General features: G+C 40.5%; 1 protein-coding gene across 3 annotated transcripts in view; it reads left to right on the top strand.

Moving 5' to 3' along the window:
* The window catches only part of Arhgap42 (Rho GTPase activating protein 42), a 224,442-nt gene that overhangs the window by 185,281 nt on the left and 11,815 nt on the right, over positions 1 to 27,346 (top strand). For all 3 annotated transcript variants that reach the window (XM_035444354.1, XM_035444353.1, XM_027415152.2), the window contains 9 exons: positions 8,226 to 8,326; positions 10,218 to 10,327; positions 12,364 to 12,442; positions 13,732 to 13,771; positions 19,591 to 19,653; positions 20,799 to 20,873; positions 21,650 to 21,734; positions 23,151 to 23,209; positions 25,870 to 25,975. In XM_035444354.1, the coding sequence (XP_035300245.1) occupies positions 8,226 to 8,326; positions 10,218 to 10,327; positions 12,364 to 12,442; positions 13,732 to 13,771; positions 19,591 to 19,653; positions 20,799 to 20,873; positions 21,650 to 21,734; positions 23,151 to 23,209; positions 25,870 to 25,975 (718 nt within the window). The remainder of the gene's footprint in view (positions 1 to 8,225; positions 8,327 to 10,217; positions 10,328 to 12,363; positions 12,443 to 13,731; positions 13,772 to 19,590; positions 19,654 to 20,798; positions 20,874 to 21,649; positions 21,735 to 23,150; positions 23,210 to 25,869; positions 25,976 to 27,346) is intronic.

Genomic DNA, 27,346 nt, shown 5'->3' with positions numbered 1-27,346 from the left:
GGCAGGCAGATCTCTGTGAGTTCAAGACCAGCCTGATCTACAAGAACTACTTCCAGGACAGCCTCCAAAGCCATAAAGAAACCCTGTCTCAAAAAAACCAAAAAATAAAGAAAAAAATGTATATATCTTTCTTAATGGTTCACCAAGAATTAGAGATAATATGTATCAAATATCTCAATTTCCTGTGATGATATTAAAATGAATGTACTTACGAATCTTTGCTAGTCTGTGCAGGTTAAGTCTGTTTCACTTAATTCCTCAAACAATTTAGAGCTGCCTTAAATTGCTAGCTGCTCTTTCCTAAAGACACTCTCTACCCTGGATCCCCAGGGTCCATACCTGGCAGAGACTCAGCTAGGTGAATGATATTATCCTTCCTGCCCTCCATTATGACCTCTGCATTCTCATCCTTAGCCATGTAAAAACCTTCTTACAGGTGTTCCCTTCTCCCACCTCAACTCCATTTACTGAGCAATTCTTGGTTCCACTAGCCCTTGCATCTCTGTCTTTCAGACAGTTCATTGCTCAACTGCAACCTTCTTGTGGGATCACCTCTTCTCACCACACCTCCAGCTCCCTGGGGACCCTGACTATACATGGGAATAGGGTCCCCTTAGCTCTTTCTTGAATCCCTCCTCAGCTTTTCGTCCCAGCACACCTCTTTTCCTAATCTGTTACCTGAAGAAGCTCTCCCAACCACAAAAACATTTACCACCCATTAAATGCAACACAAATCAAGAAACAAAATACACACCCAATGAAGACAAGGCCAGATATCAACACTTAAAATCAGCTCAATCATCCCAAACACAGATGACTAGACACCAGAATAAAACCACAATCAATAATAGCCAGAACAATAAGTCCCCACCAGAACCATGCAACTCTACCATAGTAGCCCATTTGAAAAGTAATATAACTGAAACATAAGATGAGGACTTCAAAATAGTAATTATGGACATGTTCAAGGATGTTAAAGGACATATGAATACACCCTAATGAAGTCTTTCAGATCACACACTCACACAAAACAATGAAATAAAATGATGAAATAAGTTCCAGACATAAAAGTAGAAATAGAGTCACAAAAGGAAACCAAAATTGAAATAAAATTGAAAATAAAAAACTTAGGAGATAAAAAGTAAATAAACAAACCTCAGAAGTAAGCCTCACAAATAGAATACAAGACCAGGAAGAAAGAATCTCAGGTGTTGAAAACAAGGTAAAAGAAATGGTTACCTAGGTCAAAGAAAATGTTAAATCTAAAAACCAAAAACATCCAGACACAACAGATCCAAGAAATCTATGACACTATGAAAAGACAACTTTAGGAATTACAGGAATAGAGAAAGGAGAAGAAACACAGGTCAGAGGCACAGGAAATATTTTCAACAAAATCATAGAAGAAAATTTCCTTAAGCTAAAGAAGGGGGTATTTATCATGATGCAAGAAGCATATAGAACACCAAAAAGACTGGGCCAGAAAAAGAAAGAGCCCTCAGATATAATAAACAAAATGCTAAACATACAGAACAAAGAAAGATTATTAAAAGTTGTAAGAGAACACTAAGGAAATCCAGAGAATCATCAGGTCATACTATGAAAACCTGTACTCCACAAAATTCGAAAATCTAAAGGAAATGAACAATTTTCTGGATAGATATCATTTAATAAAGTTAAACCAAGAACAGATAAGCAGTTTAAATTGACCTATAACCCCTAATGAAATAGAAGCAGTCATCAAAAGCCTCCCAACCAAAAAAAGCCCAGGGCCAGATGGCTTCACTGCAGAATTCTAATAGAAATTCAAACAAGAGCTAATAATAGTAGTCCTCTAATTGTTCTATACAATAGAAGCAGAAGGAACATTGCCAAACTTTTTTTATGAGGCTACAATCACTTTGATACCCAAGCTACACAAAGATACAACTAAAAAGGAGAACTACAGACCAATATCCCTCATGACTATCCATGCAAAAATACTCAACAAAATATTGGCGAATTGAATCCAAGAACACATCAGAAAAATCATCCACTATGATCAAGTAGGCTTCATTTCAGGGATGCAAGGATGGTTCAACATACGAAAATCCATCAATGTAATCTATATAAACAAACTGAAAAAGAAAAACAATATGATCATCTCACTAGATGCTGAGAAAGCCTTTGACAAAATCCAACATCCCTTCATGATAAAGATCTTGGAGAGAACAGGAATAGCAGGAACATATCTAAACATGATAAACGGAATATACACCAAACCAACAGCCAACATCAAACTAAATGGAGAAAAACTCAAAGCAATTCCTCTAAAATCAGGGACAAGACAAGGCTGTCCACGCTCTCCATATCTCTTCAATATTGTACTTGAAGTTCTAGCTAGAGCAATAAGACAAGAACAGAAGATCAAAGGGATACAAACTGGAAAGGAAGAAGCCAAACTTTCACTATTTGCAGATGATATGATAGTCTACATAAGTGACCCGAAAAACTCTACCAGGGAACTCCTATAGCTGATTAAACACCTTTAGCAAAGTAGTAGGATACAAAATTAACTCAAAAAAATCAGTAGCCCTACTATATACAGATGATAAATGCAATGAGAGAGAAATCAGAGAAACATCACCCTTCACAATATCCACAAGCAACATAAAATATCTTGGGGTAACACTAACCAAAAAAGTGAAATACCTGTACAGTAAGAACTTTGAGTCATTAAAGAAAGAAATTAAAGCAGATACCAGAAAATGGAAAGATCTCCTATGCTCTTGAATAGGAGAATCAACATAGCAACAATGGCAATCTTGCCAAAAGCAATCTACAGATTCAACGCAATCCCCATCAAAATCCCAACACAGTTCTTCACAGACCTTGAAAGAACATTATTCAACTTTATATGGAAAAACAAAAAACCCAGGATAGCCAAAACAACTCTATACAATAAAGGATCTTCTGGAGGCATCACCATCACTGACTTCAAGCTCTACTATAGAGCCATAGTTCTGAAAACAGCTTGGTATTGGCACAAAAATAGACAGACCAATGGCATTGGATTGAAAACCCTGATATTAACCCACACACCTATGAACACCTTATTTTTGACAAAGATGCTAAATCTATACAATGGAAAAAAGATAGCATCTTCAACAAATGGTGCTGGCATAACTGGATTCAAACATGCAGAAGATTGCAGATAGATCCATATCTGTCACCATGCACAAAACTTAAGTGCAAATGGATCAAAGATCTCAACATAAATCCAGCCACACTGAATATTCTAGAAGAGAAAGTGGGAGATACCCTTGAACAAATTGGCACAGGAGACTGCTTCCTGAACATTAGACCAGTAGCACAGACATTGAGATCTGCAATTAATAAATGGGACCTCCTGAAACTGAGAAGCTTTTGTAAGGCAAAGGACACAGTCAGTAAGACAAAACGACAGCCCACAGAATGGGAAAAGATCTTCACCAACTCCACAACTGACAGAGGGCTGATTTCCAAAATATACAATGAATTCAAGAAGCTAGCCACCAAAACACCAAACAATATAATTAAAAAGTGGGGTGCAGACCTAAATAGAGAATTCTCATCAGAGGAATTGGAAATGGCTGAAAGACACTTAAGAAAGTGCTCAAAATTCTTGGCCATCAGAGAAATGCAACTCAAAACAACTCCATCTTACCTTACACTGGCCAGAAAGGCTAAAATCAAAAACACCAATGACAATCTATGCTGGAGAGGATGTGGAGAAAAAGGAACCCTCCTCCATTGCTGGTGGGAATGCAAACTTGTAAGACCACTTTGGAAATCAGTATGGCAGTTGCTCAGAAAAATGGGAATTAGTCTACCTCAAGATGCAGCAATTCCTCTCTTGGGCATACACCCAAGATGATGCACTCTCAGCCTGGACACATGAGGGAGGGCCTAGGCCCGGCCCAGGATGATGTGGTGGACTTTGGGGAGCCCCCATCAAGGGCGCTACCCTGCCTGGGGAGTGGAGGGTGGATGAAGTGCGAGGTAGTTGGGGGGTGGTGGGGAGGGAAAGGGAGAAGGGATTGACATGTGAAGCAAGCTTGTTCCTAATTTGAACTAATAAAAAATTTTTTTAAAAGTTGTAAGGGATAAAGACAAAGTAATATATAAAGCAGACTACGGAGCAAAGGATTACCAGCATACAATCCACACTGCCAGAGAATCTAGGAAACAAGGAGGACCCTAAGAGAGACAGATTCTCCCCTGGAGAAGGGGAAAGGGTCAAGATCTCCTGAGCAAATTGGGAGCATGGGGGGAGGGGAGAGGAAGTTAGGAGAAAGAGAAGGGGAGAAGAGGACTTGATAGAGCAGGAAGGTTGAGTCAGGGGAAGAACAGAGGAGAGCAAGATAAGAGATACCATAATGGAGGGAGCCATTATAGGTTTAAGAGAAATCTGGTACTAGGGAAATGTCCAGAGGATGACACCAACTAACAATCTAAGCAATAGTGGAGAGGCTACCTTAAATGCCCTTCCCCTATAATGAGATTGATGACTACCTTATATGCCATCCTAAAGCCTTCATCCAGCAGCTGATGGAAGCAGAAGCAGATACCCACAGCTAAACACTGAACTGAACTCTTGGAATCCAGTGGCAAAGAGGGAGGAGTGATGAGCAAAGGGGTCAAGAACAGGCTGGTGAAACCCATAGAAACAGCTGAGCTGAACAAGGGGGAGCTCATGGACCCCAGACTGATACCTGGGAAACCAGCATAGGACTGATCCAGACCCCCTTAACATGGGTGTCAGTGAGGAAGTCTGAGCAATCTATGGGCCCTCTGGTAGTAGAACAGTATTTATTCCTAGTATATGAATAGACTTTGGGAGTCTACTCCACATAGAGGGATACTCTCTCAGTCTAGACACTGAGCGCCTAGGCCCTGCTCCACATAATATAACAGACTTTCAAGATCCCCCATGGAAGGCCTCACCTTCCCTGGGGAGCAGAAAGGGAATGGGATAGGGGATTGTTGGGGTGCAAGGGAGGAGGGGAGGGAAAGGGAACTGGGATTGACCTGTAAAACAAGCTTGTTTCTAATTTAAATTAAAAAAAAAAAAAGAGTAACACCTGACTTCTCAGTGGGGACACTAAAAGCCAGAGGAGCCTAGTTCTACAAACTAAGAGATTACCCATGGCAGCCCAGAAAAAACTACAAATTACAATAGATAAAAAGAGAGATAAAAATCATTCGAAGATAGAATCAAATATAAACATCATCTGTCTACCAATTCAGCTCTACAGAAAGCACTAGAAGGAAAACTTCAATCTCAGCAAGTTAACCATACCCAAGAAAACATGAAGAATAAATAATCACACAGCAGCAAATCAAAAGAGGAAGGAAGCCCCACAGCATAACAACAAAATATCAGGAATCAATAAATACTGTTCATTGACACTCAGTGCCAATGGCCTCAATTACCCAATAAAAGGAAACAGACTCACACACTGGAACAGAAAACAGGATCACTCCTCAGAGCTCAGGGAACTGTGAGAACAGGAGGTGGGAAGATTGTAAGAACCAGTGGGCATGGAAGACTCCAGGAAACAAGGCCTTCCACAATAGCAGGACTGCTGCACATATGAACTCCCAGGTCCTGTGGCAACTTGCACAGGCCCTGCACTGGTCCAAACCAGAAGGGATCCCAGTGCTGAGATGGGGAAGCAGACACAAGCTCCCGTTCCTAACCAATAAGCTCCCTTCAATTGATACCTGCTTGCAAATGGAATATTAGTTCCTCCAATGAGTCTCACTGGGCCTACAAGGCACTCTTAAGGGCCAGCCTCATGCCAAGCAGTAGATAGCCAACTAGTCTTACTGGCCTTTTGCTTATGTATTATGATTTACAAGCTTTATGGGGTATGTGTCTATCTGTCTGTCTGTATAGCTGCATCTCTATATTTCATATGCTCTTCTGTTCTTTTTTGTTAGTTTGTTCTGTTTTATTCTTATTTGTTTTTCATTGTTTGTCTTGGGGGGTGGAGTTGGAAGGGTGAAGAGGAGGATATGAGGGAAGGGAAACCATGATCAGAATATATTATAGGAAGACAACTTTTTTGTCAAAAATAAAATAATAAAAAACAATTTAGAGTATTATATCTTTAAAAAGAACACCTATTGCCCGCACAGCTGGCAGGCTTGCTTTTTTTTAGATGTGTAATGCCCTTTTGTATAATGTCTAACTTGAAGGCTCTGAGGTAAAGGTGTGTGTTCATAAATATGACAATATCTGTCACAGCTTACTGTGGTCACAGGGCAGGACAGTTGATCTTTTGTTTTGCAGCTTTGGAATTGTGATAAATTTTAATTTTTCAGATACATAAAAGGGATTGTCAAAGACCATTGTCTAAGACCTATTGCCCACACAGCTGCCAGCAAGCTTTAAAGGACAAAAAGTGGGGGCGGGGCAGAGTAAACAGCAAATGTCACCACGGGGTGCAGGAGGTTTCAAGTTTAAGACAAGGCAAAGAAAAAAGACTTTTTCAGTCTAAAATATCATTAGAGCATGGTGGCAGGTTCATTTGAAAACAACAGCTGAACTTACTTCATACATCGCTGCCTAAGTAATAAAGTCACTGCCAGTTTGCATCAGCCATGTCCCACTCATCAGCTCGCAGCTGTTAAGTATTCTACATTGCATGACACAGAGTATCAAGCTTTGTCAAGTACTGTAATATGAAGAGATTCTGGAACAGACTGGAGTTAATTGCTGTAATCCCTTGTGATTGCAAAGTGCATGTGTATAGTCATCTTAAGATCTGGAGTAGTGTGTCAGCCAAAGTTAAAGCTGACACAAGGACACTATTATCAACAAAAAAAGGAAACCCAGTGGCTTATGAAATGCTTATCAAGATGCTGCTTTATGTTTTATTTGCTTGGTTTTGAGTGTGGGATTCTGAAATCAAGGCAGCAGTCACATTTTGCAAGGAGGTGGCTAAGGACTTCTGTGCTAAGTGGGTGGAGCACTAGTTCTATGTTAAGTGGGTGGAGCACTAGTTCTGAGCTAAGTGGGTGGAGCATTAGCTGAAGAAGCTTTGAGGAAAGGAGCCCTAAGCTCTTTTCCCAACCCACCCATGGCATCTGGATTCAGGACACTCGGCTTCTCTGGGGAAATTCAAGCTCTTGTACTTTGTCAGTGAAAGGCAGGACGGATACACCAGACTGCAAATGCAGGAGCATCGAGTTCTCAGGGACAATACCCATCAGCCCATAACATGATGTGCTGTGCTGTGAGAAATGGGACAGTGCTTCTGGGGCAGGGAACAAAACTAAGCATTACTAATAGGCATATTTCCTTTAACGTAAATAACATGAATAGGGGATTTATGATTTTAAGAACATTTGGATTTTTTTAAAAGACAAGGTCTCATGTAGCGCAGGCAGCCCTAACCTAGCTGATAGTGACCTTGAACTTCTCCTCTTGCCTCTGCTGTTTGAGCCCTGGAGCACCAAGAGTGGTGCTTCCCAGCACCTACCCTCTGTGTGCAATCCCCCACCATGGGCTCATTTCTCCCATGGCAACATAAGAGGAAGTAATTCCAACATCAGTAAAGTCAGAGTAGATGATCATCCACCTCAGCTTAGCTCATTTGTCAAGTGGTCACCGGATGACAGCGTATGTCTGGCCATGCTAAGTATTAAACATATTCTCATCAGCTGACAGGAATGGGTACGCACGTGTGTGTGTGTGTGTGTGTGTGTGTGTGTGTGTGTGTGTGCGTGTGTGTGTGTGTGATCATCCAGCTCTTGGAAGCTTAGTACAGGAGGTCATTGAGCTCAAGGCTGGCCTTGGCAACATGGTAAGTTTTCGAATAGTCTGAGCTTCAAAGTGAGACCTCAATTCCAAAAACAGTTACAGATGGTCAGTGTGATTGGTTTTTCAAATATTTTCAGTCCATAATTGATTGGATCTGCTTACTAGATTCCATGTTTATAGACAAGATTAAGACAGCTGAAGTTTACACATGGGCTCGCTCATGGATTTCCAGATTGTCTGAGAGAGCTTGAGTAAAGATAGTTGTTTGATTCCATGACGCCATCCTCAGTCACCTTTACCCATACTGGCCTTCCCCACAGTGCACACTCCAGCTACGGTGGTGTGTGGACATTCTCCACGGGCAAGTGTGCCCATGCACACACTTGGGGACAAACCGTGGATCTGAGTCTGATGTGCTTTTTGTCTCCTGCATTAGGACCATTGGGTTTTACATGGATTAAACATTACTGCACTTACGACAAAGGAAGCAAAATGTTCACAATGAGTGTCTCAGAAGTGAAAGCCAGTGGGAAGATGGTGAGTGCGCTTTCTTCTTTTCAAATTAAGCTTGCAATTTAAGGAATGGGAGTTAAATAAGTGTTGCCTGTGCTTCCTGTCCCTAGTAATGTCACTGAAAATTTCATTTGAAAAAAAAAAAAAAAAAAAGCTTAGTGAACTTAATGTTATGAAATGACTGGGCAGTGTTTTTCTTTGACCTGGGCTATTGTGTATTTATAAATTGGTTGTTTACAGATAGGGTCCTTCAGTAGAAGACTGGGGTACCCTCTTACATCTCTCACTTCAGAAGTAGAGTTCTGTGTTATGGGTTGACTAGCAACTAAGGAAGGAACTGCAGTGGCTGGACCCTGCTTGGCTCAGGGACTCTGCATCCTGTCCCAGCTGGTGATGCTACAGCTGCCCTTGTGTGTGCCCTTGCCTCTAACAGCCTAGGAATTCACATACCAAAATGCTGGCTAAAAAATTTCTCAAAGAAACCAGTCAGGACTCACTTACCCCAAAAGTAAATTTGTTGCTAAATGTGTCTCAATGATATAGACTTGATTGCATATAGGGTGGAACTCACTCTGTCTTCCTTTCTTTCTCTCTCCATCCCACCCTCCTTCCCTCTGTCTTTCTTTTTTGGTTAACTTACCAACATAGGCAATAGCTGATCTTGTGAATTAGTGAATTCAGTCATGCACTAAGATCTAAGTCTGGAGGTGGATTTTATCCAAAAGATAATTTGTTCCAATCTTATTTTAACAGATGAAGAAGTTCTTTCTAGAAAGTAAATGAGTCATGAATCTCCTAGGCAGTTTGTAAAGCAGAGTGAGGCAGAGGTAAATGATGGAAACTAGATGTGTTGGCTGAAACTTATTGTGCTCAGGCATCCACCAGAGCCTAATAATTCAAAGTGAAGGACAGACGCAAAAGAAATGGAAACATAGCAGAGAAAAAGCCTGTGGATACTCTCACCCTCAGACTTGCCAAGTCCCAAATCACGTGGAGTTGTGACTCGCTTGATTAGTGATTGTCAGAAATTCAACGTGTGTGCCAGTTGTGGTGTTCATCATGCAAATGGACCAATCAAAGTGCCAATAATAAGTCTGTGAAATTTGCAGCCAAGCAGGGTTGTCAGAAGTTGAGCTAACCCTGATGTAACTAGGCATCTCCCGTGTATAAGGAACTCCTAAGAGGCAGGGATGCCAACGTGAGCTTCATTATCGGGATACTGGTATGAGCAGCACACTCAGTGTGAGCCTCATTATTCTAGAGGCTCTTTTAGGACTTGGAGCTAGCTACTGTGTAGGCACCAGTACAAAAATACATACCCATGGCACTAACTTCTTACTACCTGGGGAATTTTTATGTTTAACCTTTTATTATAGGAGATTTTGATGGAGAAATTGGGTAGCATTCTAGCACATGTACTGCACATGCAACTGTGATGCTCAGTGACGGTAATATCATGTCTAAGTCTGTGTCCTAAGAGCATGTACATTGTAAGTGTCTGTTCCTGTCAGAGCATATGTGTCCAAGGGAAGTCCTGTCACAGAGTTCTTTGAGATAAAACACATGAGATTAAATAATGAATGACCCAGTTAATGAGCTGGGAGGATTAAACATTAGATGAAGTTAAGCCTTTATGCAAGGACTTATCTTCAAGTTAACACTTTTTTTTTTTCTTTTTGGTTTTTTCAAGATGGGGTTTCTCTTTGTAGCTTTGGAGCCTATCCTGGCACTCGCTCTGGAGACCAGGCTGGCCTCGAACTCACAGAGATCCACCTGCCTCTGCCTCCCGAGTGCTGGGGTTAAAGGCATACACCACCATCGCCCGGCTAAGTTAACCCTTTCAGGTGGCAACATTGTATCAGTGCACTGCAGTTCACTCACTTGTGTTAGTAACTATGTACCTTTGTTTTTTCAGAATGGCCTCCTTACTGGCTCACCTGAAATGTTTAAACTAAAGTCATGTATCCGAAGAAAGACAGATTCAATTGACAAACGCTTCTGCTTTGACATAGAAGTGGTCGAAAGGTTTGAGCATTACTTTCCACTTTGTAGTTTTTACCTAATTTCTGTTTTTACATTCAACAAGCACAACATGAAACAATGCAGTGTTTGTAAAGCGTACATCAGCTTGTTTATGTCACTCTTCCACACATTTATCCAGTAACTTTCCATGGTATGATATTTAAATAGGAAATGGGAGACCTTATTCTGGGAAAAAGTCACATCAAAGAACCTGGAGAGTTGACATAATTGTCTTGTTAGAGTAGAAGGTGGAGCAGTCTGTCTGCCCCCCCCCTCCCCAACAACAACAACAAAGAGGGAAAAGCCCACATCATCATTCGCTGGCTTCAGGACAAGCATTTTTTTTTTTATGTCATTTGAAGCCTGATGGTTTTGCTACCAAGGAATAAGAAGACTCCAGAAGGAATACCACAAACTCCACAGCTGGCCAAGTCCATTGCTTTAAGAGACCTACTGTGTGCACAGCACTAATATATTTCCACATTTTCTAGTTATAGTTACATAATTCTGTGCTTTTGTTATACCATCTTTAAAATAGGAAAACAAGTCTACACCTCCAGGGTTTCCTGAGGGTTAAATGAGATAATAAAGTGTTCTTATGAGCACCAATAACAGCACAAAATATAACCATGCATCAAACATTGACAGTTCTAACTAATTCCATCATTGATACCTTAGCATTGATTTAAAATTGTATAGCAAAGCTGGGCATGACAATATGCACCTATAATACCAGAACGAGAGACTGAAGCAGGAGGATCACAAATTTGAAGTATAGCTTGTGGTACATAAAACTTGTCCTAGAGAAACAAAATAAATTCAATCACACCAGATTATCTGGGCCCTTATATACGTTTTCCTTTCTTGTCATTCTAATGAGCTATTTCCATATCTACAGAAGAAATAAAAGTAATTTGTTGTCATCTTATGCTATTCCAAATTGTTAATAATTTATTAGCAATGAAAAACTTTCCCAGTGTTTGCAGATCCTTGCAATTTTCAAGCTGACTACATCAATTCTTTTCTTTTTTTATTTTTATTTTTCGAGACAGAGTTTCTCTGTGGCTTTAGAGGCTGTCCTGGAACTAACTCTTGTAGACATCAATTCTTTTATATGAGATTATCTATATAAAATTTCATGTTACGTTCACATCTTTTATATGGTGCCTTCTTTTATATGAAAATATATCCTTAAGAACTATTTCAGCATGCCTGCATGGAAGAGATTTGGGAACACTGTTTATTGAGACAGGTTCTCACTCTGTAGTCAGTCTGGTTGTGTAAGCCAATCTGGCTGTGGTTTGCATTCTCTGACCAACCTCAGCCTCCCAGGTACAGATGTATACCTTCCCACATGACTTGAGAATTATTTTCAGGGAATTCATTTTAATGCCGTGATCATGGTGCAGAGAAACACTGAGTGTTTAATCATTGGATTGTTTGAGCTGAGGCTTCACACACCAGCATTGTTAGTGACTAGCTGGTCCTCATTGCTGAATATCAGGTAGCTTGTGAAATCAGCTCAGAAAATCATTTGCCATCTTGTTTTTTCCATATCAGGGAAATTGTTTGAACTAACTCCTTCAGACAGCCCTGTGCCTTATACCTTCTAACTTACTTGTCATCATTTAAATTTAGAAAGTGTGTGTGAATGTGTTTGTCCATGCTTGTGTGTATGTGTGTGAGTGTCTGTGTGTGTGCATGTGTGTTTCTGTTCATGTATGCATATATGGTATATCTGTGTGTGCCTGTGTGAGTGTGTGCATACATGTGTATGTGTGTGTGTATGTGTGTGTGAGTGTGTGTCTGCATAAGTGTATGAGTGAGTGTTATGTGTGTGTACATTGACTTTTCTGAAAAACACCTGTAGAAAAAATTTTCTGGTTTTCTATCTCTACTTTTCTTCATTGCTTTTAATCTTTTTTACCTTTCTTCTTTTCCAAATTCTGACTTTATAATTAACCAAGGACTTGAAAATTGTAAATTTTGAAGGGCTTAATGGAATGAATTTCACATTTAGAGTGTCTGTCTGTCAATAGGCATGGCATCATTACACTACAGGCATTCTCTGAAGCTAACCGGAAACTCTGGCTGGAGGCCATGGATGGAAAAGAACCGGTAAGAGACTAACATCACCTCTAATTTGTGTTTCACTCTGAAACTCACAGAGTACCTCTGCATGTGCTTTCTATGTGTACATAATATAACTGGGAACATTAGAGTCACAAATCAGATGGCAATGGCCCAGCCTGCTTTTTCTGGGGTCAGCTCAGCCACTGGCATGCAATCCTAATTGTAATTTGTTTTTCAGAGACATTCCCAAGACTAATGCAAGTCCTAAAATTACTTTAAAATATTTATAATCATTAATTTGGCTGCATTTCTTGCATCATTTTATTGGGTAACTAGTTCAGGCCATTTTGAGAAATGACAGCTTAAGAAAGCAGTGGATGGGAGGCATTCCGCATCTGGTGCACATCCTGTTTGTAATAGTCATTTTGATGTCTGTGTGGTAATTTACTCACAAACACCAGGGGTGTTTATCCAGGAAAGAAAGAGCTCATTAATTGTTGTTTGCTTTCTTTCGGAACACTGTTCCTGGGTCTGTAGAGTGAAAGCAGGTAGAATAAACAGGAGGTGCTGTCCCATCACCCATCACTAGAGAAGGTTCCATGGGTGGCAGAGACCCCAAGAACAGTCCAAAGTAAATGCCTGAGCAATGGTGCTTAGCATAGAGTGCTCTCTAGGACCCTCCCTTAAGCCCTGTTCCAGGCCACAGTCAGATGAGCCCAGGCACTGTGAGTACACTTTGGAGGATCATCTAAGCACACAAGGATAGGATTTTACATCAATCCTATCCTATTACTTAATGAAAAGATATGGTTCTCTGCTGATTATTTTCTATTTCTACTGTATTGTACTTTACAAGGTCAATAAATGAAAAATCAAGAACAACAATCAGCAATAGATTCTTAAAAATTTTGAACTTTTCCCAAATGGTTAAGAAGTCCTGACCTGGAGCAGATGCAGGGATGGGTTGATATCTGTGCAATGTAATCAAGACCATGCCCACAAGGACCTTCAGCTCCTGTGAGGATAGAGCAAAGCCAGATGAATCCCACTGTGAGAGACACTTCCAGAAGAAAATGCCTTAAGCACAAATCAGGGGAGAGAATGAAATGCAAAGGTCAGATGGTGAAGGGCAGAACTTAGCCCAAGCTGGTCCATCAAGGATGGAACCATAGTAGGAGGTCAGTGGACCAACTGGACAGATGGCTGCACCCTGGAAACAATTGCTGGACCTTGAGCCAAGGCCCACGGTTTTTGTCTCAATGTTTGCATCACCTTGCCAATCTTATGCATGGTCCATTAACTGCAGTAACTAACTGACCTCCTTTGTTTTCTAGATTTACACACTGCCTGCCATAATTAGCAAGAAAGAAGAAAGTAAGTCCCTTTTCTCATCTTCCTTTAAAAGTTTTGCATGAACACCTCTTAGATTTTGACTTAAGGAAGAGTTTTAAAGGAATAGAAACTTAATCAGCCATAAGCTCCCCTCCATTCCGACTTGCCCTGCAGAGTAAATCACAAATAAAACCAGTTGCATTTCCTGGAACTGAGTGAGTTCTGACCCTTCTGACCCTTGCTAGTGTATTTCCCCTCACTTGATCCATTCCCTCCCACACAGCCAGAGGAAATACTCTTAACTCTTAGTTCCACTGAGAACCCCAAAAATAAAAACATTAAGAGCTAGAGTGGCCCTAAACAAGGCTGTAGTGGAAGGATTCAGAGCATCTGCCACTGAGTAGCTAGTGAGGCTGTGGTGTGCTGGTGGAGCCGGGAAATCTTTTACAGCCTGAGCAGGGAGAAGACCCTTGCTTTCCAGTCATACTTGATTCAACAGTTGCTCTCTGTGCTATAAATGAAGCTGTGTAATTCATTAGAAAAGGAAAGTTTGATCATACTTATGACAAAGCTTCATGTGAAAAACAAAATAACAGAAACCCCACAAATAACTGGTCCAGGATATTGAATCTGTAAATATTTTTGCAGTTATGTGACATAATATATTCTTCTTGAGACCATAAGATGCTGTTAATTAATTCATTTTAAGGTTAACGGTCATAGCTGTCTCCAGTATTAAACAGATGCTATCCAGTTAAAGTGAGAATGAAACTACTCCTCAAACAGGACCATTGGGATAGAATCTCACTAATAGTTCTAAATAATTTTGCCATCTGGGCTCATTTTTCAGGAAAACAAGTTACCATTCTTGACATACAGGTCCTGTCTCAACACCTCCATCTTGGTCTTTAATTAAGAAAAAGTCAATTCATGTGCCCCAGGTTTTCTCTGGTGCTGCCTTGCACTTTGTCTTTTCACAGATGACACATTTTCTGTGGGGCCTTTCTAAAAGACCCTTTGCCCCTGGATCTAGATGGAGTGGCAATTGTGAAAGCAGAAGTATTTGGTTCACATCCACCTATGTGGTCTGCTATGCACTATTCTATCATGTACCTGCTTTATTCCTGGAGTATGCAAAAAGGGTCCATTTCAATAGATGTTTCTGCTAGCTACAGTCACATCTTAGCTGTGTGTGGTATATAATCCTAAAGTTTCTGTACAACTTTAACGTTTGACCATTGTCTAGGTGACTTTCTCCATGTATGCCTTGGGATGTCGTCTTCCTAGTGTGAAAGAGATTAATAGCCTTTCTCTTCACATTCTAAACACTTGCCATCTGTGAACAATATTCCTCCAGACTTTGCATCGCAAAGATAGTTTATCACTAGAACTCCACCACAGGTTCCCTAGTGGAACTTGGTCCATCATTACATCCTTCTACAGAACAGAACTGTCAAAGTTTTATTCCATTGAAGGGAGTTCTAGGTCACATGTATTGCATGAGTATAATAGGTGAAGGGTGCCAACTCTTCATCCTTCAGGAAGATGAGAAAGGTCCTGAGGACATCATGAGTACCAATAAATGTATTCATGTTTTTTCCCCTCTGAAAAATGGTATGATGTTGGATATCTGTATCTTCTTAATCGAAAATGCCAGATTAGAAATGTAAATGGGTGATTAAAGACAAGCATTGTTTTTTCCTGGCAGCACTGGGGAGGTACAGTAAGACTACTGAGGTTACATCTGGAAGGGCCCGCTAGGCTTTGAATCAAGAGGAAGAACAAGGACTTTTGCTTTGTTAGCTGTGGGAAGCTATTTTCCTCATTGTGGTTATAATTCTGTTAAGATTAATTGCTTTTGTACTGCTAAACAGTCTCATGGAAACTTAGTTGGATTTCAATGAAAGCTTTAGCCCTGAACAGTTTCCAACAGGGAGAAAATGCTTTACACTTAACTTTTGAATGAATAAATTAACTTAGTATTAAGTTAGTCTGTCTTCAGGCCAAGTGGCATTAGTACTATAGGGTTTCAGTGTCTGGGAATTTAGTGGCAGGTGGGTTCTGAGTACTTCTCTGGTCTTCTCTAAAACAGGGAAAAGTAGGGATGGGGCACAGGGGATGTCTCGGGGAGAGTTTACAGATTGTGGAAGAAGTAGGCGTGGGACATGAGGAGGTCTCTGGGAATAAGCCACCAAAGAAGGTGCTAGCTCAGACATGGTAAAGAAGGGGGCAGGGTATCAGCATTTGGTTGCTCATCTTGGTCTCCTGTTCTGAAGCAGACATAGCACCCATTCAGAACTCCTTGTTTCTATCACATAGGATGAGTTCTCTTTCTACCCCACACCAAGAGTATTTTGTCTTCTACTGGAGGAGAGGTAGAGAAACACTCAGCATCTACATGTGAAAGCATGGTACCCACATGCCACACTATGATGTTCAGGTTATAGCACAACCTTGTTGGCTTTACCTTCAACTGTAATAGAGAAAAGACCTCCTGTTTGCAGCCAAGAACATGAGGTGACCTAGCCTCTGGGCTTCCAGGGTATCTCCTTTTAGTGGCTCCCATCTTACTGTCGAATGCCAGGATTATAGGTTCATGCTACCAAGTCTAACCCCATGTAGGCTCTGGAGGTCCAGACTTCAAGCTTGCATGGCAAGGGCTCTACTCACTGCCCTCTCCCTGGCTCATGCACAACCTTTTGATGGTGTTATTTGACTCACTAATACACCTTCTCATGGTCTAAAATTAAGAAGTAAGTGGTTCCTCTTTTTCCACTATTAAAACAGCAATACTACTTCAGTTGAATTTTTCTTAGCACAAATGAAATTGATATAATAATCCTCTCATGACTTTAGAAAATTGCTCATTTTCCATCACATGAATTTCCTAAAAACTGATGCTCCATGAGCATCAATGTAACTATATCTTACATCATGTCAGCTGGAGGCAAACCATGTAAACTACACCACAGCAGAAAATGCTGTGTATTCTAGTGGAAGCACTGTTGAATAGACCTCTGTGAACATGAACTGACAAGAGATGATTCTAAAGAGGCTTACGTTTCTCTTTACAGATACTAATTTTGTTCAGTTGAATTTATTTTGTTGAGTCTATGTTGCTACAGCAAAAATTGCTTAAGTTACACATAATTAAATAAGATCTGGACAGGACACGGTGTGCTGATAGCTAACCCTCAGATCCCAGAGGCTTGCAGCAGCAAAGGATACTGCTGGTTCATAGTGAATGTCCACACAGGTCCTCAGTGGCTTGCTTCCACTCTGAAACTCGAGTTCACAGAGTAGTCTCCTTTTGTATCATGCTGATCTTATGCCAGTGGCAAGAGAAAATGGAAAGCCTAGATCTTGGTCTTTAGGGAAGTAACAGGATCACTTCCATTTCATCTCATTGGATAACACTGATCACATGACCATAACCAGTCTTCAAGTTGCTGAGAAATACTGCCTTCCTTAGTGAAGAACAGGGCAGTAAATATATGTAAAGAGCAGCCACAGTGTGCACAGTCTGTTCATCTCTGTGACACATTGCATTGGATCATTGTGATTTACTGAAGTATAACAAACACATAGGGACATTTCTTAATGTCCAATCTATCTTTTCAGCAGCCTCCTGGGTTCATGAGGCTTCATCACTGTATGCTTGAGCTATGTCTGCTAAAAGAACCAAATCATTGCTCTGGCCCTAAATTGTTTTTTATTAGTAAGTAATATAATATGCCTTTTTAAAATGGTACAACTGGTTGACATTTCTTTAAGCAATAGTTGCTTCAGACATTCCCAAAGAAAAAAGAAGGCCAGGTCCATGAAGCACACATACATATATACATACATACATACATACATACATACATACATACATACATGGTGATTTATAGTATAGTACAGTCAACAATAGGTTTAAGTTCAGAGTCAACACCCCACAGCAACTACGCTATTTAAAACCCCATGTGTAGCTTTCCAAATGTTACTTTAACTCATTCATTAGCAGTCCTATAAGGAAGAGATTACCATACTTGTTTGTAAAAGAGGAAACAGAGAGGTAAGCCATGCCAAGTCACAAACATTTTCTTCTTTTTTTCTGTTTCCATCTCTGTGTGGTATATGGACAACTGTCTGAATGTTTTTGCATGTGAGTGAAGGTGCATTTTTATGCCAAGGAGAGCCTGAGGCTGGTGTCTGGAATCATCCTCCATTTCTCTTGCACATTACTCATTGAGTCAGGGTCTCTTGATCAAATCCAGAGCTCACCAGTACGGCTAGTCTCACTGGCCAGCTTAGCCCGGGGACCGTCTGTGTCGGTGTTCTGAAGTTGCAATTACAGGTGAGCCACAAGGTCCATCCACCATTTATTCTCTTTTTTCTTTTTTGCCTTCTGTGGATCTGAACTCCAGTTGTTATGCTGACACGGCAAACACTGCAACTACTGAGTCATCTCCCCAGGTCCTACTAACCCAAGTTTTTTGTGGAAGAGTAAACATCATCTTCCTCATCTCTTTACAAACCGCTTTCATTGAGCTGGTCTGTTTGCTGTCCGTGACACTGACAGAAGAGGTGGGCTCTTCTTGCTCTTTTGTTTACATCTCCCTGGACTCTCTTGTTGCTGTTTTATTTTGTTGTTGCTGCTAGTTTCTGCTCTAAAAAGGTCTCACTGTGTAGCCCAAGCTGACCTTGAACTCTACATCCTCCACCCACAGCCTCTTTATTGCTGGGATGATAGCTGTGGCTACTGAGTGCCTCTTCTCACATTTTATAGGTGAAGGGTCTCATTCAAAGAAATCAGTGGGTATGCTCCAGGTCATAGTGTGTCATTCTGGAGCTGACAAGTTGAACGATGTACCCAAATTTTAAAGTTAACCACCATTTTAGAATTGGAAGAAGGTTTTTAATTTTATTGGTTTTATTTATTCTCAATTTATTAGTATTTTGGCATACTGAAAAAAATGCGTACCTACCACATGATGAGAATTATTACAATATAAAGACTTCTCAAGTGTTTCCTCTGGGTGGTACTTGCCCTTTTTAAATGTCTTCCTTTATGTAATTAATCGAATTTGGTTTTAACTCCACAGCTTAAAAAACTAAAGCAAATCTGCTTATTATGTTATTGTTTGAGTAGGTGAGTGAGTGGTGGGTGGCTGTATGTTGGCCGGCATGTTTGCCATAGCACTTGTGGGGAGGTCAGAGGACAACTTGCAGTGTTGATTCTCCTTGTGGGTCTCAGGGATTAAATTCAGGTCACAATATTCAGTAACAAGTGCCTTTACACACTGAACCATCTCACCAGCACTAAGGGTGATTTTAAAAGTCTAGCAGAGAATGAAAATTGCTTGCTATTTTCTACTTCAGCCCGGAGAAGGGGGAGCTGCTGACACATGGACAGAGCATGTCTGAGTTATTCTGAGTGTATAGCATGTACTTAAAAGAACCCTCGGCTTGAAATCCAGACACCTAAGTTAAAACAGAGCACCAGACATCACAGCAAAGAGAAGTGGAATTTTCAGCAACCTGATGCAGTATGTTAAGAGACTCAGGGTGTTGTCAGGGCCACATGGGAAAGAATGACTACATGAAAGGTCTTACTATCACTTTCCACTCACCAAAAGAATTTACCTAGATGTGGGGGTGCTGCCTCTAGGAAAAATGGAGGCTCTCAACACAACGTAGAGTGTTCTGTGCTTCCTAGCATGCAGATCGATGAAGTGACCGTGAGTGTGAACCTCCCTGCTGTACAAAGGTATTTGATAAACGCAGTGGTAAGATCCTTGAAGGCACGGAGCAGAGCCAGCTGAAGGGGAAAGGCAAGTTCCACATCGGACCCTAATTAGGCTGTCTCTCCCTTGCAGTGTACTTAAATGAAGCGGGGTTCAACTTTGTGAGAAAATGCATCCAAGCTGTGGAAACAAGAGGTGAGTGTGTAGAAGGGTGTATGGCCACTCCCACGTGTCTCATCCCTCCACTCGAAACTCTCACTGAGAAGGAAAGTGAGCTTTGGCCATGAACACAAAAATAGTTTTGAGAATGGTATCAATTTAAACTGTGTGAATATATAGCTAGCTATAATTTCAACTGGTTATACTCTTTGTTTTTAAAGACTTAGTTATTTTATTGTATATGTTTATGTGAGTCCCTGCTTGTACATACTGTGCGCGTGCTTGGTGCCTGAAGAGGCAAGAAGAGGATATCAGAGTCCCTGAAACTGAAGGTACAGATGGTTGTGAGCCATTCTGTGGGTGCTGGGAACTGAACCTGGCTCCTGCAAGTTCAGCCATTTGCTCTTAACCACTGTAACCCCTATACTATTTCTCTCATAGATTGTTCAAAATGTTACCCTGTATACTTCTTATGGAAAGGCAAAATACTATTTATCATTTCAAGTTCTTTCAATTTTTTCAAACACTGGACATAAGAACTTAGGAAGGTTTTATTCATCATCTATTGGCCTTACATTCTTTTCCTTTGTCATTTGGATGGCTGTTCCATTCTTTCTCCCATGGGAACAAATCAGAACCTGTTGAAACTGCCCCCACCCCCAGGTCAACTAATTTCACTTTCTGAGACTCCTGCTAAAGCAAAAGTCCTGTTCTGCTTCAGCGTTCTTTGAACTTGCATTCAGAATTTTCCTACACTTGTGAGTGTTAATAAGGACTGAAGCAGAATCCTTGGTTTCTCTCAGTCTGCTCCCAGCCTTTGAAATAAAGATGTAAATGACATAGGACCATTGAATGCAGAGGGAGAACTCTCTGACTGGGAAGAAATAGAAATACTGGTCTCTGGTCTTTGAGGCATTTTTATATTCAAAGAGTAGTGACTAGGCAGGCTGACTTTAGCTCTGTGAAGATCTCAAAAGACTTTTAAATAGATGTTCAGTGCCTGCTCTGAAAAATCTGTGATGCAGGGGTGGGAGGCTGTTACCAGGGTTGAGATGGCTGAGATTCCTCGGCAAAGTTGTATAAGTAGCTGCCAGATTCTGAGTGTGCACGTGCCTGGGGTTTTTAGATTCTTGCTTGAGTAGTTCCTTAAGCCGTGTTCACTTGTGATTTTCTTCCCTCAGGTATCACCATTTTAGGCCTGTACCGAATAGGAGGTGTGAACTCCAAGGTCCAGAAACTTATGAACACCACATTTTGTAAGTTTTAGATGAAACAAAGGTGCCATTGATTTGGGATATTTGTACAGGTAATACAACAGACAGGTTTCTCTGAGACATAGACAATTTATTACCTTTGTTAATTCTTGTATTGTGTAGAGAGTTAAATTCTGAGAATTTTTTTTCTGGGAGGAGTGGGGGGGTTGCTGCTGGGGCCTTGGGCATGAGAACCCACATTTTTCTACTCTGTTAAACCATCAGTCTCTTCATTCAGTTTTCAGTGTTGACTGTAAGGGAGGAGACAGCACTATCGAGAGGTCGGACTCTTTCAGGTGCCTTTTATTACTAGTGTTGTAGGAATACACACAGGTGTGTAGATAGCCTCTACAGTTCCTGGCTTAGAACCCTACTCCACCACTTCAAAGCTTCCTGTCATCTTGAAATTTGCTTAGCTTATCTATGTTTCTGCCTCCTCCATTTAAAATGAGGGTGATTATACTGCCTGCTTCTTCACATATGTAAGGACCATGTTAATGCTGGCTCATGCCCAGCACTTAGAAGCATGCCCTTGTCCTGTCAGCCATTAGCAAGAAATTGATTTGAGCACAGCAATGCCACATGGTACCTTTGAGGGCAAGAAACAGAGTGAGCTTCCAACCAGTTGGCAAAGGCAACCTTCCTATAGTGAGCTCTAAGGGAGCCCTAAGATGCAAATGGTCCTCCTTTTGACCTACTTGAGGTCCTATGCCTTCTCATAATGGCACAGGTAATATTTTGAATTGTAGTTTAAACATTGCAAATTTTATTCTTTCCAGCTCCCAAGTCCCCTCCTGATATGGACATTGATATTGAACTGTGGGACAATAAGACTATAACAAGTGGGCTGAAAAACTACCTCAGGTGAGGAAGGGTTAGAGCTGGGGTTTCTGGCCATGACTGCTCTCCTCTTCTTGGGAAGTAACCATCTGTTGCATGGAATTCTTGCACATGGGCCTTAGTCCTCAGGTCACAGCCTTTACCTAAAGGGAAGCAACACTGCTAGCATCTACTCGTTCTGGAACTCCTACGTGCTTTTTCCAACAGTAACTTTAAAAGCTGCAACATTTTGTGACTCCGGAGTTAGTCTTTTTGTTTCCTTATATATGTGGGGCTTTGTGTATGTTTTTAAATATATTGAAGTGAGTTTTTTTGTTTTGTTTTGTTTTTGTTTTTGAGACAGCAGGGTCTCACATAGCCTTGACTGTCCTTCAACTACTTGGTTGAGAATGGCCATGAACTTCTTATCCACCTGTCTCTACTTCATGGGTACTGGGATTGCATGAGTACACTCCCTTAGCTGGGTAAGGTGTTACACATGCTAAGCAAGCACTCTACTGTTGTGGGATATTTTGATTGTACTCTTACACTCCCGAAACTGTCAATCAGAGAGTGAAGCTAGCTACTAGCTTCCCAAAATTAGCCATAGAGGTTTTAGAGAGACACAGGAAGTAGTAGAGTGAGGCTTAGGAAGACTTTTTCGCCCTTTTGGATCAAGGAAGGAGAAAGGAGGTCACTGATTGCTTTTCCACTGTTTCTCTGATCAATCAAGTTCTTATCCTGATATTGGACTCCCAACTTTTCATTGATAAAGAATAATTAAGTAAATGCTTCATCTGTAGCCCAACATGGAGTGCCAATTGTAACAAACTTTCTTGTCAGAATTTCACCAGCCCACAAATTATCACACAGAGACTTATCAATTATGAAAGCTTGGCCTTAGCTTAGACTTGTTCTAAACCAGCCTTTATGACTTAAATTAATCTGCTTATATTAATCTACATTCTACCACATGGCTTTTTTTTTTTTAACCTCTTCTCCATTTCTGTACATCTGACTTTTTCCAAGTCTGCTGGAGAAATCCCTGGCTCTCTTCTCAGGGTTCTCTCACTCTCTACTGGGAAATCCCTTCTCCTGCCTCACTATTGGCCACTCAGCTCTTTATTAAACCATTCACAGTGACACATCTTCACACAGTATAAACAAATATTCCAAGACTCTACCAGTGGAGCTTCATTCTCAATGGAGCATCACTTTCATACATTGTGGCCAGAGTGTTCAGAGCCAGTAGATATCTACAGTCTGCATTTTAGCACTCTCTGCTTACCCCTTCTAGGACTTTGTCTTACTACCTAACCAGCCAACTAGTTTGTTAGTCATTGTTTCGCCATTAATTGGCAAAAAAAAGAAAAAAAATCATGGAATTTTAAAAGAAGACCTGGAAATGTAGGGAGACAAAAGTTTCTGTAATTCTAGATATTATCTGCTTCTCTGTTGTAGGTGCCTTGCAGAACCACTGATGACTTACAGATTACACAAGGATTTCATCATTGCTGTCAGTAAGTATGCTTGCACTAAAGCATGTGACTGATGCAGTTCTAGCATCTGTAACTTACACATGCAGGCTTAAATCTGCTCGACCTTCTTTCACATGTTGCTTAAAAAGATTGCCAATATGATATTTAATAGCTTGCACTGTGGTTTGCAAGCCAATAAAAATTACACAGTAAACTAAATATTTTGTCCTTTAATAAGACAAACTATGACCACATCTCTATTCCTCCCCAAACCCATTGTTATTGAGGTGGCAGCCTGATGTGATTAGAAAAGGCTTTGAGGAATTCTAATTTCTTATTTGAGCAACTAAACATATTTCCTATGATGGAAAACTTATTTATGTGATCATGCCTTCATAAATCTATGTGTTTCATGTGCATGCTTTGAAGTCTAGAGGGCAGTTGGGAGCTTTTTGATATGGATTCTGGGAACTGAACCCAGGTCCTCTGCAAGAACAATAAGTGCCCTTAACCACTGAATCATCTGTCCAGCCCCATGACGGCAACTGTCTGGTTATAAACACGATTACAATTGTATGCAGCAAGTTATGTCAGTATTCACACTTACATACTATATTCCTAACCCAGAAAAAAAAAAAACAGTCAAATATTATGAGTCAATAGAAATTCTTCTGCTAATTCCCTTCCCCCTGAAGTTACATGTTAAATCACAGACTCGTGTCATTTATTTATGTCATTGGCTGCCTTAATGTCACATTAGTGGATTTAATTGGAAACTCAGGAGTAGGGGGCTAGAATACTGTAAGAATGTGGCCTGAGAAGTTAGTAATATATACTTTACAGCTATTGCAACCAGAGTATTAGCTTATCATCTGATCCATCAACATAATGTAAATTATAGTGACCAACATATGTAACAATGAGTCAGCATTTCATTGTTGGAAGTATGAGGTGTGACTGTAATCGAAGAGTATTATTCATTCTTCACAGTCCAAGAAAAACAAACAAACAAACAAAACCAGTTGCCTTCATTTACTTCCAAAGTTGAAATGCCCCAGAAGTGTTGTCTTCCAATGAGAGCATCGGGTAACATGGGTGACTTGGTTTTAAGTTTAGCAATCAAGGCTGACCACATACTAACACCTCACCTTTCTAAGTTTTCTCCTAAGTGCTATCCATTCGGCATGTTATTCATATGAGCATATCTTTGCAAAATGAATAGGACCCAAGGAATATTGTCTTATTTTGTTAATGAGCCAGTTAGGACCTACAGTAGGTAAGTGACTTGTCCAAGGCACTAGTGTACAGTAAGAGCCTGGACTATATGCTAGATGGCTTGTTGTTGTTGTTCAACAAACCTTCATTTTGGACTCTTAATCCAGAGATTTGTCTTTGTGTCAGTGGCATTTGAGCCAATGTCTAAAACTGTGACGATACAAGCCCTTGGTGGGAGGTTTCCTTTACTTCCATCTTTGGAAATCAGTAATAAGCATGGTCTCAAGCAAGGATTTACTCAGTGTTGAGTTGGGTTGTTGAATGAATTTAGACAATCAGTGTCAAGTTTCTTTTAAGGAATTTCAGTAAAAAGGGAAACATCACTGGAAGCCTAGGAGACATTGGAGGATTTACTGGAAGAGAGGATTAGGCTGCAGCCAGGGATTGTGAAGCTGTGCAATGATGTTTTCTCTTCATATGTTTCTCTTTATTTGGTTGTTGGGTTGGGTGGTTAGGTTGATAAATGGGGGTCTTGCTGCTTTTGAGATAAAGTCTCACACTGTAGCAAACTAATGTGGTAGCCCATCCTGGCCTTGAACTTGTGGTCCCTTTCCAGCTCACCCTGGCCCTTGTTCTAAATAATCTTATTTTCACATATGTAGCAAGTAGATCAGAAGCTTGGAATCTCCATTCTCCACCCCCTTTGTCCTCAGAATTATCCCAGAGCTGGCTTCTTGCCTCCGTCTCCACACAGGTGATGTAACATAAAGAAGTTGCAAAGGCCTTGAAAGGCAGGGCTCTTGTGCCCAGACTTGTTACTGACAATGAGGGATATCAGCTCCTTATGAAATGTTACGGGCAGGTTGAACCCGAGCTTTAGTCTGACAGGACCAGACTTGTTGAGGTGTTGTCTAAAATTTCTGATTTCCCAATGTCACTGGGAGTTCACTGTCTACTGTTTACATAATGCCAACACTTCAGGAAGGCCATGCTGAAGTTCTCCTTTGTGAACTGAGAAGAGGAATGCTGGTGCCCTCTGGTCACACAGGGTTAGACCTCTAACATGTCTCTGTAGAGGAATGTGAATTACACTGATTAACACACCAGGCATTGACACCAATATCTACAAGTCACATTTTCCGTGTAAATACACACGCATGTGTATGTACATGCACATTGCAATCCTGAAGGTCTTATCTTGCCTCTGGTTGCTAACCTCAAGCGGTCGATGATTTAAGTCAGAGTGATATAGTTCAGTGATGAGGAACAAGCTGCAAAACCATGCATTTGGTTTGGCTACTTCCTGGCTTTTCAGCCATGGGCAAGCTCCTTCAACATTTCTTAGCCTAAAAGGTCTGGTTAATAACACCATATGAAGCAACACCTTTAGGCATGAGTGGTAGCATTGCATATGATGTTCACATGACAAATGCTTATGTTGCAGGTTTGAATACAATTACATCTGTAACCCTTTTTTTACATAACAGAGTCAGATGACCAGGACTACAGGGTCGAGGCCGTCCATGCACTGGTGCACAAATTGCCGGAGAAAAACAGAGAGATGCTGGACATCTTGATAAAACACCTGCTCAAGTAATTCTGTGGCTCATGGTGCTTGTTTAGTAACTTGCCAGTCTTGTTAAGATAAGCTCATTCATGTCTTTTTAAAGTACACGATGGTGTATTGTGGTTGCTCTTGTAAGCCTTGGGTGACATTAGAAAACAGTGTACAGTTTGTTTTTACATTTCCAATGTCATACATTTCCAATGTCCACATAATTGTATCCTCTGTGACTGTTAAACTAGTGATAAAATGACTCATGTCAACTTAGAAATGTATGAAGGAGTGTATGATGCTTTATAATATTTCCAATTCTTTTAAGTGTGTTACAGTGGTGAGTTTGAAGACTAGTGCTAGAAACTTACTAAGGTCAACAAGTTTCCTCGGGTCACACTGACAGTGCAGATTACCCCTTGGGGTTCACAATTTTTCTCAAAGATTTTCTTCTGACTTTGGTATTAGTTCATACATGTATTTAAAATTTCATATAGATCAGAAGGAATTAGGTAGGTAGGTATGTAGTTTGATGGGCAAGTAGATGATCGATTGATAGATAGATGATTAATAGGTGTTATATAATTAATAGGTGATAGATGATTAATAGGTGATAGATGATAAAGAGATGATAGATATATAGATAGATGGATGATAGGTAGATAGATGATTTTTTATTTGTATGATAGGGATGACTGACTTACTGTAGTGGTAAAGCTGGTGTAATTCAGTGGTGAAGTACAAACCTCACATTTGCTTGCTTCAGCTCACTAAGTGTCTGGAATAATGGGTTTTGTACCACCAGGCCTGGATTCTTCTGAATTCAGTCCCCAGAATTTTCAAGTAAAGTGGAATTGTCTATGTGGCTGATTAAGAACTGGTCCAAAGTAATTTCTTTGACTCCAAATATAGTGTCTTCTCACCTACTTTTGAGTTGTCTGTTGTACAAGAAGTACAATACAGAAATACCAAATAGTTGAATGTTTTTCTATGGACATTACATCTAATTCAAGAAAAACAAACAAACAAACAAAAACCCTAAGATTATTTCCCTCAGTAGTTTAACCTTTATAGTCATTAGCTTTATTTGCCCAGGGTTAGCATCTTATTTCTTTACTTAAATGTTCAAAATATGTATTTTCACTATTGTGGGGGACAATGCACCTGTGGGGTCAAAGGACAGCTTCCAGGAACCCATTCTCTCCATCCACCTTGGGGTCCATGGATTAAACTTGGGTCATCAGGTTTGCCTAGTGGAAAACTTTGGCCCTCTGAGCCATCTTGCCAGCTACCTATTAAATCCTCAGTGAACATTGATAGACACAGCACATTGTGTCTCATGATGATTCAATGTGTACTTATACATAATATATAATGATTAAATGAAGGTAATTATTTCCATCCCTTTA

Source organism: Cricetulus griseus, chromosome 4 (assembly GCF_003668045.3).
Source record: "Cricetulus griseus strain 17A/GY chromosome 4, alternate assembly CriGri-PICRH-1.0, whole genome shotgun sequence".
Classification (NCBI taxonomy): Eukaryota; Metazoa; Chordata; class Mammalia; order Rodentia; family Cricetidae; genus Cricetulus; species Cricetulus griseus.
Note: the sequence above shows the minus strand (reverse complement) of the source record. Positions and strands in the feature narration are given on the sequence as shown.